The 14832-nt window shown below is 34.6% G+C and overlaps 1 protein-coding gene across 1 annotated transcript; it reads right to left on the bottom strand.

Annotated features, from left to right (window-relative positions):
• Nucleotides 1-1543: 1543 nt before the first annotated feature.
• LOC131957367 (26S proteasome complex subunit SEM1) lies at nt 1544-14443 on the bottom strand. The gene is made up of 3 exons (XM_059322118.1): nt 14156-14443; nt 2103-2199; nt 1544-1656 (listed from the first exon to the last, which is right to left on the bottom strand). The coding sequence occupies exons 1-3, from the start codon at nt 14226-14228 to the stop codon at nt 1602-1604; spliced, it is 225 nt and encodes a 74-aa protein (XP_059178101.1). The 5' UTR covers nt 14229-14443; the 3' UTR covers nt 1544-1601.
• Nucleotides 14444-14832: the final 389 nt, after the last annotated feature.

The raw sequence follows: 14832 nt of genomic DNA, 5'->3' as shown, positions 1-14832 counted from the left end.
TTCTATGTCCAAAGCAACAACAAAAAAAATGATTTTTTTTTTAATGAAAATAAAAGTGATCAAAACGCATTTTTGTCATTTTCAATTTTTTTTTTACCTTAGATGACTGAAAAAATTGGGCATATATATTACAAACTTTGCAGTAACTTTACCAATTTGTACACTTCTATGTTATTTAGTTTAGAAAATATGGGTTCTCAAAAATGGCACTTTTTGAAAATCAGTTTTTTACCAAATTTTGCTTTTTTAAAAATCGCATAACTTTTTTATTTATTGAGATATTTTCATAAAATTTGTGGGATAGAGCTTAAAATTAAAAGTTCACTCCAGAAGTCTGCAATCAATAGTTAATTTCAGTTTGGACTACCTACTTTAAAACATGATCAGTTGAGCGCAATCTCAACACAGTGGCTGCTCAAGGGCATGAAAGTAACAGTTCGTGAAAAACAGTTGACCGCCGACAGCAGAATGATCCAGCAATCACTAGTACTTCATCTTATTATCCCCCATAAGTTTGGAAATCATTTAATTAAATTTCCATTTTCTAATTAGATTAAAAATAAGATATTATTGCATTGTCATAGGAGAAGGTATCTGAAGATTTAGACTAGTTAGAGCGAAATCATTGCATAAGAAAAGGGTCAAAATCGAGTTACAAGATTTACCACAAACTGAGGTTGTAAAGTAACATCTTGTTAAAACAAAATGAGTTCTGACTGGTGGTGAACCCCTGTACTTTTCAGATTAAACATATTTTATTAATTAAAAAAAAAAAACAACTTTCCCCTACATTTTTATTAAAAATTTCATGTTTGTTTTTGTCGGTATTTAAAAAAAAAATTCTTTGTAATTTTCTTAAAAAATTGAGGAAAGCGAATTTCATTGCAACAAATTAAAATAATGTATTAATTTTCGATGTAAGAGTAAACCTACATTTTCTCTGTTCGTGTTGAATTCAAAAGACAGAGTTTGTGTCAAATAAGTTATAACTTTACAGATATAAAATATAGATAAAAACCCCTTTAAAGTGTGTCAAGAAAAGTTAAAAACCATTATATTGTGAATTTAGTAAATTTGTTCAATGCAAAACTTCTAAGTAAAACTGAAAGATACCCTTTGTTTTCTTGCATTTTGGAATTTCGTTCTAAGCATTGTACCCCATTGTATTACTATTTGTTGTGCTAAAATGAACCCTTGTTGAATTATTTTCTAATTAATTTTTTTTTCTATTTGATGTACTTGTAAAAGGATGTGTAATCCTCCAGTGTACACTTTATACACCATGCAGGATAATTTTTTTAAAGACAAAACATGCTTATTCAACTGAAGTTCTTTTGCTTATTAAATATTATGTAGCAATGAGCAATGTACCAAATATCAAATACAAACATTTTTTTCACTATCAGTATCAGCTTACTCTTGGGTGTTTTAAATATTAAAAGAATTTTTAAATAATGGTCTATATCTACATACATATTTCTTATTTTAAGTAAAGAAGGCCTAGTTATCCTGTAACTAGTAAAAGGAGGGGAAAAAAAACAACTTAGAATATAGTCATTTATATAATTCAGACAAGAATTTAACACACAAAAAAGAGTTCATCATTTCATGGGTTCAGTTCCTTCCATGTTTTTACCTTGCTTTTCAAGCTCAGACCTGAAATTGGAAAAATTATTTGTTTACAGTGATTATTATAGAAATAGAAAAATTAGTTACGTTCTTCAAAATGCATATTTTACTTTTTGACATCATGGGACGGAGTGGTCTAGCGGTAGAGAGCTGGGCTGCTAACCCGTAAGTCTCGAGTTCGAATCCGGGTTCAAGTCAGTAGACCGTCCCTGAGTCCACCCAACTCTGATGGGTACCTAACTCACGTTAGGGAAAGTAAAGGCGGCTGGGCATAGTGCTGACCACACTATCTCTTCATATGCTGAGGTCACAGAAACAAGTGAACTCTACTTCACTTGCCCCATAGACCGTCAGGTTTGAAAGGGAAACTTTACTTTACTTTACGACATGGTAAAGAAATAGTGTAGTTAGTTTTTCTTTAGTTGTATCCAGAAAACTCTATAATCAAAAGGCCTACTTTGAAAATCATTCACCTTAGCTGCTTGGAAAAGTCATCGTCTATGTTATCATCATCCCAATTATCTTCCCATACATTTATGTCATCTGGAGCCTCTTCTTCTCCTGTCCAATCTGTAACACATTTTCAGCAACTTAAAATTCCTCAAAATCAATACCATTACCATGTATTATTATCGTATAAAAAATAAATTGCAATTTAAATATTAAAATTAACTATAATTAAAAAATCTCACAAATAAGAAAAATCACAAATGAAAAACTCACTAGAAAGTAAAAAATAAATTTAGTTATGCTATTTGCTGGTATGATTAAAATTTCTGGGCAGTCACAGATAAAAAGTGAACATAGTTCTTATGTTATATAGAATATAAACCTATGAAAGGAAATATATTCTCCATAAGTTAGTCCTGGCTTTATTACAATGTGAAGTGGTTTAAATTAAGATTCCAAGATTTGTGGAATATAGCCTACTAATCAACTACTATTGTAAATATAATAATTTTTACATTTTTAAATTAAATTGTAATGAATTAGAATGATTATCTAATTGACATTCAAGGTCTACCACTGTGCCATATTTCATCTCAATTAGACAATGGGAGGTAGGTTGTTAGTTGAATTGATATTCCAAGATTTGTGGAGCCACACACACACATACTTTTGTGTCAAATAAAAGCTTTTAATAAAATTAAAAGGGGATGTTATTAAATGAAAGTGGTAAATACAAAAAGTTTCTACTCTCACATAAATGATGTGTAGAGAAAATAGACAATAATAACTACCTAAGTTAAGCAAGCATTTCAAAGTTTTGCACAATGTAATTTATTTTATCTAGAAATAACCATTTAAGTTAGTGCCTTTCTGTTCAAATCCTCTTAGTGTTAAAACTAATATTCCGAAAAAACCAACCTATATTTTTTAGAGATCCATGTCTATAACAGAGGCGTAGCGACCCTTCCCGGCGCCCGGGGACAAACTTTCGATTTGCACCCCCCACTCGAACTTTTCATTTGCACCCCCCCTCAAACTTTCAATTTGCCCCCCCCCCCCCCAGGTCGGCGCCCGAGGACATATGTCCCCCTCCCCGCTATATTCAGCGGTAAAACTACAACAGGCTTCTAAAAAATAACTTTGTAACGCGAGGAAATACTTCTGTGCAGTTTCATCACCTTGCCAAAGATGAAAAAATAACTTTTTGAATATGAGGAGCCTACTGTAAAGTTTCGTCACTTTGCGAATGATGTAATAAGCATCTATTATTAGACAATCCAGTCAGAAATTGAGATCGAGCATCTAATAATAGACCATTAGTAACGCTAGCATATTGCATCAGTCACACTGATATTTAAAACACGTCAAATATTTTTTTTACGTGTTAAAGAAAAAAATCCTGTTCATTTGTGTCACTTTAGCGAATGACGAAATCTGCATCATTATTAACAGGATGCTATTTGGCCGATGGCGCCTGTTAGTTTTAAGGAGCCAGAGGTCGTACGCCGCGCCTATGCGGTTGTGTAATCGGGGGGTGGGGGCCCTGAGAGCGCCCCTCTACGTCTCTGACACAGAGGCGGTCACCGAAGTGTGTTCTACCATATTATTTCGGTGAGTGATTAATGTACACTCAAGGTTTTCATGCGGTAGTGTAGGTAAACCCGTGTCCTGATATTTATGATCCAAGAACAAGCATTGCTTACATTTAAATAATGCATTTTTAGAAAAGAAGGTCACGCGTCTAAGAACATATAATTATAATTGATAACGCATTTTTGAAATCCTAATATATTTCGTCAAACTTTCTTCTATCCCCGCGGCAATGCCCGGGGGTCGGGTACGTTAGTCTATATATAATAATCAAAGTGTGTGTGTTAATAATTAAACATGTCGAGGCAGAGTAGAGAACATCAGGCCTCCCAAAGTTCCCTTTCAGAAACTAACTGAATCACTTTCGTTTGTTCCTGGAAAAGCAGTCAGTTTTGAGAAAGAGAAGTATTTAGCTAAGCTTGTCGATTTGACAAGAGTGTTGCATGCTTATTTTTTTAAAAATTGTTTCATATAGATTCTATATATTTTCTAGAATTAGATTTTTAAATATGCTAATTCTAATTGTCGTTGCTCCTATGATCCCCGGCTAACATTTTTTTGTCAGCTTGCGAAAAATACTGACACTGTCTAGGGTCACTGTGAGTTTTTTTAGTTTAAATATTATTTAGGGTCATTGTGAGTTCATATGTTACAATTTACATAAGCTTCTATTTTAGCCTTCTAGCAAGCACATTCGAGATATTTTATACAATTATATTTTTAAAAATTTTGGACTGATAAAATCAAATTATGTTTGTAAAAAAGAGAAAAACAATAATAAAGCACTTTTTTACATTCGCTCGGTCATACCACGGGCCATATATAATAGACTTAACGACTCCCGCTTACTGTGACTTTTGTCACGAATGATATCGGGTATTTAAAGCAAGATCTTTTGATTGATATCATATGGAATTACAAGGGAAAAAAATCACAACAACAGAAAACATATTCTACATCTTAAAACTATTATTGTGTAACTAAATCTAAAATTTATTGCCTGATCCAAAAACGCGGCAGAGGCTATAAGGCCCAGGGTCCTAATATCGGCCATGACTATTTGGCCCCTGGTCCGTAGAGAAGCTAACAATTGTAGAGAAGCTAACAATTTTAAATACTAACTTAGAGTCAATTTTGTGCCATTTTTAGATTTAACTATTTATAAAAAAAGAAATTGAATTTACTTGTTAAGCCAAGGTTAAATCAGAACCATAAGAAAGTCATCAAAACATTTATTTTTTGACATCATTATTGAGAAAGAGGCTGTACAGTAGTACATTATGTCGCTAGGCTACTAATCTGTTTTTATTTTAATGGGCACTACTTATTTGTCTATTTTTTCACGTAATTGGGCTAATTAGCTTTTATTGATATTTCAAACAGGCTAAGGGATAATAGATATTTGTTATGACCCTAAAAGCCCCCAACTCCCCAAATTTTTGTTGATCACTGGAAATTATTAAGAGTTGGCCTACTACAACTTCACATGGTATTAGCATACTTATTAATTACTGTATTTATTCAATTATTTATCATGCTTTCAAATTTCACATAGTATAATTATTTTTTGATTATTCTTATTGATTAGATTAATTTTACCTAGGCTAATTATATTTCCACTTGTCTTCATTCATCTCTCTATGTATATAAATATATATTTATATATATAGGCCTATATCTTCTATCTATCTATCTATATAAAAAGCAATGTATGTGTGTGTGTCTGTGTGTCTTTTATGCATTACCACACCTCTTATCACATCGCCGTGAAACTTTGGGAAGTTGTTGAGAATATTCCTGGGGAGGTTTCTGCGAAAAAAATATTTCAAATTCGCAGGGGTGGCGCCCCGACAGGGCGCGATTTGCTTTTTTCTATATACGGTATATAAAATAAAAGTCGATTTTGCTTTAGCATTGTTCATCCGATAGTCATGAGACTTTAGGGAGTTCATTATACCACTCTAGGGAAGGGTTCTGTAAAAAAATCATTTTTAATTTCGCAAGGGCGGTGCCACGGGAGGGTCCGATTTTTCTCTATATACGGTATATAAAAATAATAAAAGTGAATTGCAGTGACACCGTTCATCCGATAGCCATGAGACTTTGGGGAGTTCATTATTACACTCTAGGGAAGTGTTCTGTAAAAAATCATTTTTAATTTCCCAAGGGCGGCGCCACGGGCGGGTGCGATTTTTCTCTATATACGGTATATAAAAATAATAAAAGTGAATCGCAGTGACACCGTTCATCCGATAGCCATGAAACTTTGGGGAGCTCATTATAAAACTCTAGGAAAGGGTTCTGTAAAAAATCATTTTTAATTTCTCAAGGGCGGCGCCACGGGAGGGTGCGATTTTTCTCTATATACAGTATATAAAAATAAAAGTCGATTTTCGTGTGACACTGTTATCCGATAGCCATGAGACTTTGGGGGAGTTGATTAGAACAATTCAGGAAGGGGTCTGTAAAAAAAAATCCTTTTTAAATTTCGCAAAGGCGGCGCAACGGGAGGCTGCGATTTTTTCTCTATATACGGTTTATAAAAATAAAAGTCTATTTCGGTTTCACACCGTTCATCCGTGTACCATGAAACTTTGGGGAGATGATTAGATCACTCAATCGTAGGGTTCTGCAAAAAAATATTGTTTAATATTGCAAGGGCGGCGCCCCCGGGGTGGGGGGAGCGATATTTTTTTTCTCTATACACGGTTTATAAAAAATAAAACTCGGATGCGGTTCATCCGAGTGCCATGAAACTTTAGGGAGTAGATGAGAATACTCCCGAGAATATTTCTGCGAAAAAGAAAACTAAAGTTTCTTATGGGCCGCGCCATATACGGTACAACTTTCGTCAATACACGGTTTGGCGCCCAGAGTTTTAGAGCGACTATGTTGGCACTTAGCATCCGTTAATCGAGCGTCCTGCATAGCGAGTAAGGAGTACTACTATATTCAGCGGTAAAACTACAACAGGCTTCTAAAAATAACTTTGTAACGCGAGGAAATCCTTCTGTACAGTTTCGTCACCTTGCCAAAGATGAAAAAATAACTTTTTGAATATGAGGAGCCTACTGTAGAGTTTCGTCACTTTGCGAATGATGCAATAAGCATCTATTATTAGACAATCCAGCCAGAAATTGAGATTGAGCATCTAATAATAGACCATTAGTAACGCTAGCATTTCGCATCAGTCACACTGATGTTTAAAACATGTCAAATACTTTTTTACATGTTAAAGAAAAAAAACCTGCTCATTTGTGGCACTTTAGCGAATGATGAAATCTGCATCATTATTAACAGGATACTATTTGGTACGATGGCGCCTATTACTTTTAAGGAGCCAGGGGTCGTACGCCGCGCCAAAGATGGTAGTCTAATCGGGGGGTGGGGGCCCTGAGAGTGCCCCTGTGCGTCTCTGACACATGGGCGGTCACCGAAGTGTGTTCTAACATTATTTCGGTGAGTGGTTAATGTACACTCAATGTTTACATGCGGTAGTGTAGGTAAACCCGTGTCCCGATATTTATGATTTAAGCGCAGGCATTGTTTACATTTAAATAACTCACTTTTAGAAAAGGGTGGTCACGCGTCTAAGAACATATAATTATAATTGGTAACGCGTTGGTGAAATCCTTCTAATACATTTCGTCAAACTTTCTTCTATCCCCGCGGCAACGCGCAGGGGACGGGTATGCTAGTCTTCTATATAATCTATATATATAAAAAGCAATGTGTGTGTGTGTCTTTTATGCATTACTACACCTTTCATCCGATCAACATTAAACTTTGGGAAGTTGTTGAGAATACTCCAGGGGAGGTTTATGTGTAAACAAAATTTTCAAATTCGCTGGGGTGGCGTCCAGACAAGGTGCAATTTGATACTTGTATATAGAGTATATAAAAATAATAGTCGATTGGGTTCGACAGTATTTATCCGATCGCCATGAAACTTTGGGAAGTTGATGAAATTTCTCCTGAGAGGGATTCTACCAAACATCCAGGGTAAGTTTCTGCAAAACAAGGGTGGCGCGGTTTTTCTCTATATACTGTATAATTGAGTGCAGTTCGACACCATCCGAATGCTATGAAACTTTGGAGAGTTGATGAGAAAACTCACGATATGGTTTCTGTGGGAATTTTTTTTTAAATTTCTGATGGGCAGCGCCAGGGAGGATGGTATTTTTGTTAATACACGGTTTGGTACCCAGAGTTCAGAGCGGCTATCTTAGCAATTAGTATGCATTAATTGGGCATCCTTCACAGCGGGTAGGGGTACTAGTATATTCAGCGTTAAAACTTGAACAGGCACCCTTGCAGAGTGAGATTTGGCACCCTTGGCTTTGCTGCATACTCATGCTCCACCACAGTGAATGTCCCAACTTGGGAACAAAACAAAACACAATCAGAAACACTAGAGAAATGCAAATACAAACGAAAAGGGGTCATCCATTTATGACGTCCACAATTTTTTTTTATTTTGGACCCCCCCCCCCCATCCACAAAAATCCACTTTTTTTCTTTATACAAGTCCATATGCGTCCACAAAAGTCAGTTTTTTTCTGACCCTCCCACCCACGTGTGGACGTCATAAATGGATGACCCCAAACACAAACATAATGCAAAAACAATCAAAACACAAAGGCAAATACAAATGTTAACAAAAAATATAATACAAACGCAAACAAAAACAATACAAACACAAAAGAAACACAAATGCACACACAAACACAAAGGTAATGAAAAAAAAAACAATAAACAAAAACACAAAACAAAGGTAAACAGCAAAGAAAATGCAAACGCGCACACACAAAAGAAAATGCAAACACAAACAAAAATGGTAACACAAATGCAAACTAACAAAAACCCAAATGAAAATCTAACACAAACTTAAATGCAACAATAAACGCATAGTGCTCACAGTCTAGCCTGTGGCGCCAAATCGCACCCTGCTGTGGCGCTGGTGGAACTGCCAGATTCAATTTAGTAAACGACTATAATACCTCAACTTATCCATAGTCTATTGCACTCAATTTAACAAACATACGCGCGATAGCGCTCACGGGGAGCTGGGGCCCCAAACAGCACCGGAGCTCGCCCTGGTTTAGATTTAGAGAATGACGATAGTAACTCTTTACCCACATCTTATCGCACTCTTTAAAACTAAAGTATGCAGCGCAGCGCTCACAGGATAGATAGCCCAGGATGACAAATAGAACCCTGCCGGGGTGCCGGCAGATGTGTCTGATTCAATTTTATTAAACGACTATAATACCCCTAGCTTGTCAGCAAACTGAAACATAAAAGTAAACATAGAGGACATTTAGGAGCGCCTTCTTAACTGTTATTGATTAAAAATAATAATTAGTAAACAGTACGTTCAGTGTATAAAATAAGTAAAAGGCAGTATTTAAAATATCCGTGTTTTACCTACTAAATTGCACTTTATCAATCCATGCTAATTATATTATTCCAACAATAATGCTCCCGTGGACACCCGAGCAATATGTATTCACAATTTCTTAAAAGTTAAGATAAATAACAATATTTAGCATGAACTGAATCGCTTTTTAAATTACCTCCCTTGGAATAATTATGAAAGATTTTATTAAACATTTTAATTGATTAGTTTTATTTGACCCTACTTTATTAAAATGAATCCATTTTTCTAGATATAATTGTTTTTACAGCTATCTAGCATGCGTGATAGTAGATCTAAGTCTATATTCAGGGTTCCCACAAATTTTTTACCAGAAAATTCCCTGCTATTCCAAGAAATTCCCTGCTATTTCAAGTATAAATTCCCTGCTATTCGAAGAAATTCCCTGCTATTTTACATATAAATTTCAACGCGCATAACCATTGAACTTGCCGATTTAAATTTAATTAAACCACAAAAAAGCAGACATTTTTTAGGGGTGGCACTCATTTTTTAAAGTGAATCATATCCTAAAATTAAATCCCAAAACTGAAATTTTTAAACTGTGAAACTTGATGTTGCGTCAGAAATTTAAAAAAATACTTACTTTTTAAAACATTTGATTCATATTAATAATATCATGTTATATTTTTAAAAATAATTCCTTTCGTGATTTTAACTTTATAAAAATCTTTAAAAAAATTAATATTTAAAGGATTGTGAATGTAACAAAAATAGTTTAAAATAGTAGACCCATCTTGATCCCATAATCATTATAATGTAATATTACATTTCTAGAACCTCCCCCAATACAAAACAACTGTTTATGATAATACAATTAATAAGTTAAGCTAATAGTAGTCACAATTTAAAACCTTATCTTAAAAGTTGTAGAAATGTATACTGCAGTTACTAACATATCTAAGTAGGCCTATTTAATTTTAGCACTTCCTATATTGAGTTCAATAAAGTAGTCAGCCAAAAGTGTGTAGTTATTCACCTAACCAACAAACTGTAAACAGCAGATAATTTGTTTAAAGACAAGAAGTTTGAAATTATCTCTCACTGCTACTATTGTACTAATGAATACCTTAGTATAGCTAATATCTAATATTTAAACTATAATGATCATTCGGACTGTTTTCCACTCAATGTTTATGTCGTTTCTTAGAGGTACCTTTATTTTTAAAACTTAAACAAGCCTAATATTAACAAACATTAGTTTGATAGACAAGGGGTCATCCATAAATGACGTCACGCTTTTTTGACGATTTTTACCTCCCCCCCCCCTTCCCCTCCGTCACACATCGTCACAAAAAGCCAGACCCCCCCCCCCCCTAAAATGACGTCACACCTCAACCTACAACCCCCCTCAAAATTGCAGTTGAATTTCTCTTAAAACATCGATATTTTTTTCTAAAACCTGTCAACAGAGTATTTTAATAAATTCTTATTAGAATTTATTAAAACAGTTTTCTAAAACGCGAAAGAACGGCTAAAACTCGTTTTCTAACATTGCCGTTTTATTATTCAAAAGTGTGACGTCACACCATCTGAACACCCCCCCCCCTCCCCCTCATCACACACCGTCACAAAAGTACGGACCCCCCCCCCCCCTTACGAGTGTGACTTCATTTATGGACGACCCCCAATGAGATCAACCGGAGTAACTGAAATTAGATCCTGTGGCATTTTTTTATATAAAATAAATCGTATTTTGAATAAGAAAAAAAAAACGTAAAAATAAAAACCAACTTCTAAGCCAAGCATACCCATACTTAAGACAATAGTAAATACATCAATATGTATGCTTTTCAAAAGCCTAGACTGTATAGCATCCCCCCTTCCCCACAACTAGACAACGTGGAGAGGTCATTGTGAAGGCCTATAGCATACGTCAACTACTATTTGAGATAGCTGATGACGTCACTTTATCTCCCCCCCCCCCCCCAACCACCTTGCGGTATGAACGCGTGGGCCTACTTGGGGTCACAGTGAGTTCAAGAAAGTCCTATTTACTCCAGGTACTCCCCTCCCATGAAATAATTGTAGTTGACCCATCTACGCATTTCACATTGTTGGTGACGTCACTAGCCTTTAATTTTTTTCTTATGAACGCGAGAAAGGCTGGCTTTTGCAAATTTCGTTGTTGTTTTTTTTAATCTGTGTTTCTCCCAAATTCAGTATCACTGGTTAAATAGTCTGCTAGAACAGTTATCCTTAAAATAATATTTAACAAAACTGTACTCGCGCGGGATCCTAGTCCTTTTAATACAGTTTAAATAGGTCAATATCTAGACTACACGGCGAGTTTACGGCAAGTTAAAAAAAAATCACGTGTTGCCTAAACTAAATTTTAAACTAATCCTAAAAAAAACCAATGAAAAAAATTACGTCACGCCAATGATGGGTAACCCTAAGCAAGCATAGCAGTAGATGTACCATGTACACATGTGTAATGGGCGGAAAACAGATCAACGGTAAAGAGGCACCACGAGAACCGGCGAGACTAGTTTTGTACGCCAAAACTAGGTCACGAGATGTGGCGAGACTAGCGATTGGATAGGCCTAAACCCGGTTCAAATCTCGCGACACCCGAAAGAAAAAACCATGGGAAGCAAGATTTCCCGGTTTTTAAAGATATTTCCCGGTTATTCATCGAAATTCCCAGTTTTCACGGCCGGGAAATTAAATCTTGAAATTCCCGGTTTTTTCCCGGTTTCCCGGCTGCGTGGGAACCCTGTATATTATTAAGCCTATGTGAACTTTTAAAAAAGATGACCCGAAGTAGCGAAGTAGGTCTGTTTTTCAATTAGCTTGAAGGTGGGGGGGGGGGGGGGGGGGGGGGGGAGAAAAGTAAAGACATTGACGATCTCATGAACTTGTGTTCATTCTATGACGTCTACTATAGGCCTGCTGAACTCACAGTGACCCCCGCTGTGGGATTTTTCACCCACGGGATAGTAAATGTTAGCAAGCAATCATGTAGTTAGTCTCATATAAATTCAATTTTCTTCAAATTATAAAAAGAATAGCATATAATTGTAGAGCTTTAAAAATGCAATCCAACAGTACCAATTTTATTAATTTAGCATAATTGGTTGATTAAATATAATTTTTTTAGTGTCGCAAATAAAATATATTAATATACAGAAATGCGACCAAAAACGCAGGTAAAAAGTCAAATTCACTTGTTTTAAAGCTAGTAAGCAAGAAAAAGACATGATTCTTTCTTACTATTGAAATCAGTTTGCTTATACCTACATTTTTTTACACCAAGGTGAAAGTAAATAGTTTATATATATTTATAAAATGCCATTTATATAATTTATTGTATGTTTTGTGATGAATTTTCAATTGGAAAATACCGCATTTGGAAGCAGAAAGATAACATTTACAGATCAGATGTTGTTTGGAATGTTATAGATCTATATCAAAATGTTTAATAAAATTCAATTAGAGTCCACCCATTTCTGGTGGGTACCTGATATACATTGGGGAAATTAAAGGTAAAAAGTAACGGCGGTTGTGAGTAGTGATGACCACACGGACAATCACTTCATATGCCGAGGTCAAAAAACATGAACTCTACTTCATCTGCTAAATAGATTGCTTGGTCTACAGAGGAATCTTAATTAATGTTTACAGGGGCCTAATAAAATTGAGTTATGTTTGTAAAAACATTAGGCCTAAGCTTTAAAAACTTATTTTGGTCAATATCGGAAAAAATAAAAATCTTTTCGACTAAATGAGTTGAAAAAATCTTTGAATTTGTTTCATTGTTTGTTATTATATCTTGTAGTATTTAGAATTGAAGCTTTCTTTTTTAATTACAAGTTGTATTAATTTCAAACCTTAATGTAATTTCTTTTTAATTCAGTATTACTATTAGCCTAAATGTAAGGTAGGCTACAGAATTCAGATATTACCTATGGTTTTGTGATTTTTATATGTTTATAACATTTGTGTTTATGAAATGACCTAATGAAGTTATCAAGCAAACTGTTTTATTATTATTTTAATAGGCCTGCAAGTTATAAGTACAAAATATAGATATCTAATCACTAGATCTAGGTCTAAGTTTAAGAAAAAACTACCAAAAGGGTTTGAAATACTTAAATATAGTACTAAAAGTAGCTATGTTTTGAAAAAAAAATATCTTAAACTGGAGACATTCAATTTAAAAGTCATTATAAAAACTCCATGATCTAGATTTATTTCTAGATCTCTAGTAGGAATACAGATTTAGAGGCTTTCCCATCAGTATCAATGTACTATCTTAGCTATGTGGGAGGTCAGTACGAGTTCACTGGGAAAAAAATCGGATCTGCCGTAGGGGGGTGGGTTTAGTGCGCAAATGCTCCTGACCGATTGCCAAAAGGTACAGAAATTCTAAAGATACATTTTAAAAGAAAAATGGACGGCTGAACTGCAGTTATCAAAATATCTGTATAAGTAGAAGTATAAATAATAATATTTTACACAAATATAGCTGTCTTTTGCTAAATCTAGCTCAATTTCCACGAAAATCGCATCCGGTCGCAATAATTTTTATATCAACTTGTCGGCCATTCAACGATCTATCACGTGTAGCAGACGCCAAACAGATTTACCCGTATGGTATTGCGCGAATGCTATTTTTAGCAACAGTGCCGAGACGCGATCGAAAAAAACGAACTAGAAAGTGGCCATAAAAAAGCGGGTCAGGGGAGGTAATTCAACTCGCGTTATGAGACTAGCTAAATTATCATGCGAGTGACGATGTTTGGAGATTTAATTAAATTAATATTTAGGCCTAAATTAAATTAATACATTACCTTACGTTTTTGCGTTTCTGTTGTATTTATAACAAAATACACTCAACCTGAGGTGAACGTGAAGCGGTGAATAAAATACGCTAAAATGGAGTTTTACCTCCTCCTCAAAATGTGAAAAAGTTTAAAAGTTTAAGCGTCACCTTTGTTCACATTACTAATCTCGGCCGTTTTTGCGTACCTAAAACAATAGATTATCCTATTTACATTACATTAGAATTATTATTTAATATATCTCTAGTATTCTCTAGTCTACCTTCAGCTGGGAATTCTTCAAATTCATCATCTTCTTCAAGTAAGCCTAGATCAGGTCGTGCGATATTTTCCATTTTTAAATGTCTGACAGTCAGAATCTAGAGTTAGAGTCTAGATCTAAATCTTTCTATATATTAGTTACTAGATAGATCTAGAAATCTAGATCTATATCTGATCTAGATCTAGATAAAAAGAGTATTTTTGAGGTGGGAATTAGGTCTCTAGATCTCTAGAATCTAGATCGGGATCTCAAGTGGTCGCACCAAATAGGTTTAAGCCGAAACAAACCTAAAATCTTCCAAACAGAACCAAAACGAAAATCTCCCGGAAATTATCTGGTAATGTTTGTTTAGTTTCGTAAACATTACGATATACTAGATTATTTATATTATATAGGCCTACTAGATATCTAGATCTAGATTCTAGACCCTATACATTTTTAGAACACAAAGCCCGCCAAAAGTTAATCTTACCTGGAAACATTTTCTCCACAGAACCTTTATAACTAGCGTTCACAATTACAGAACATATTATAGATCTAGAACATTTTATAAAACATCATGACCTAGACTTTACTACGACTTCTAGATTTATTAATAAAAATGAATTGAACAGGTAAAAAGCTTTATAAAACAATATATATATATATATATATATATATATATATATATATATATA

This window comes from Physella acuta, unplaced genomic scaffold (assembly GCF_028476545.2).
Source record: "Physella acuta isolate Inbredline_101_S28 unplaced genomic scaffold, ASM2847654v3 ptg001236l, whole genome shotgun sequence".
Lineage (NCBI taxonomy): Eukaryota > Metazoa > Mollusca > Gastropoda > Physidae > Physella > Physella acuta.
The sequence above is the reverse complement of the archived record's forward strand: the minus strand, read 5'-3'. Positions and strand labels throughout refer to the sequence as shown.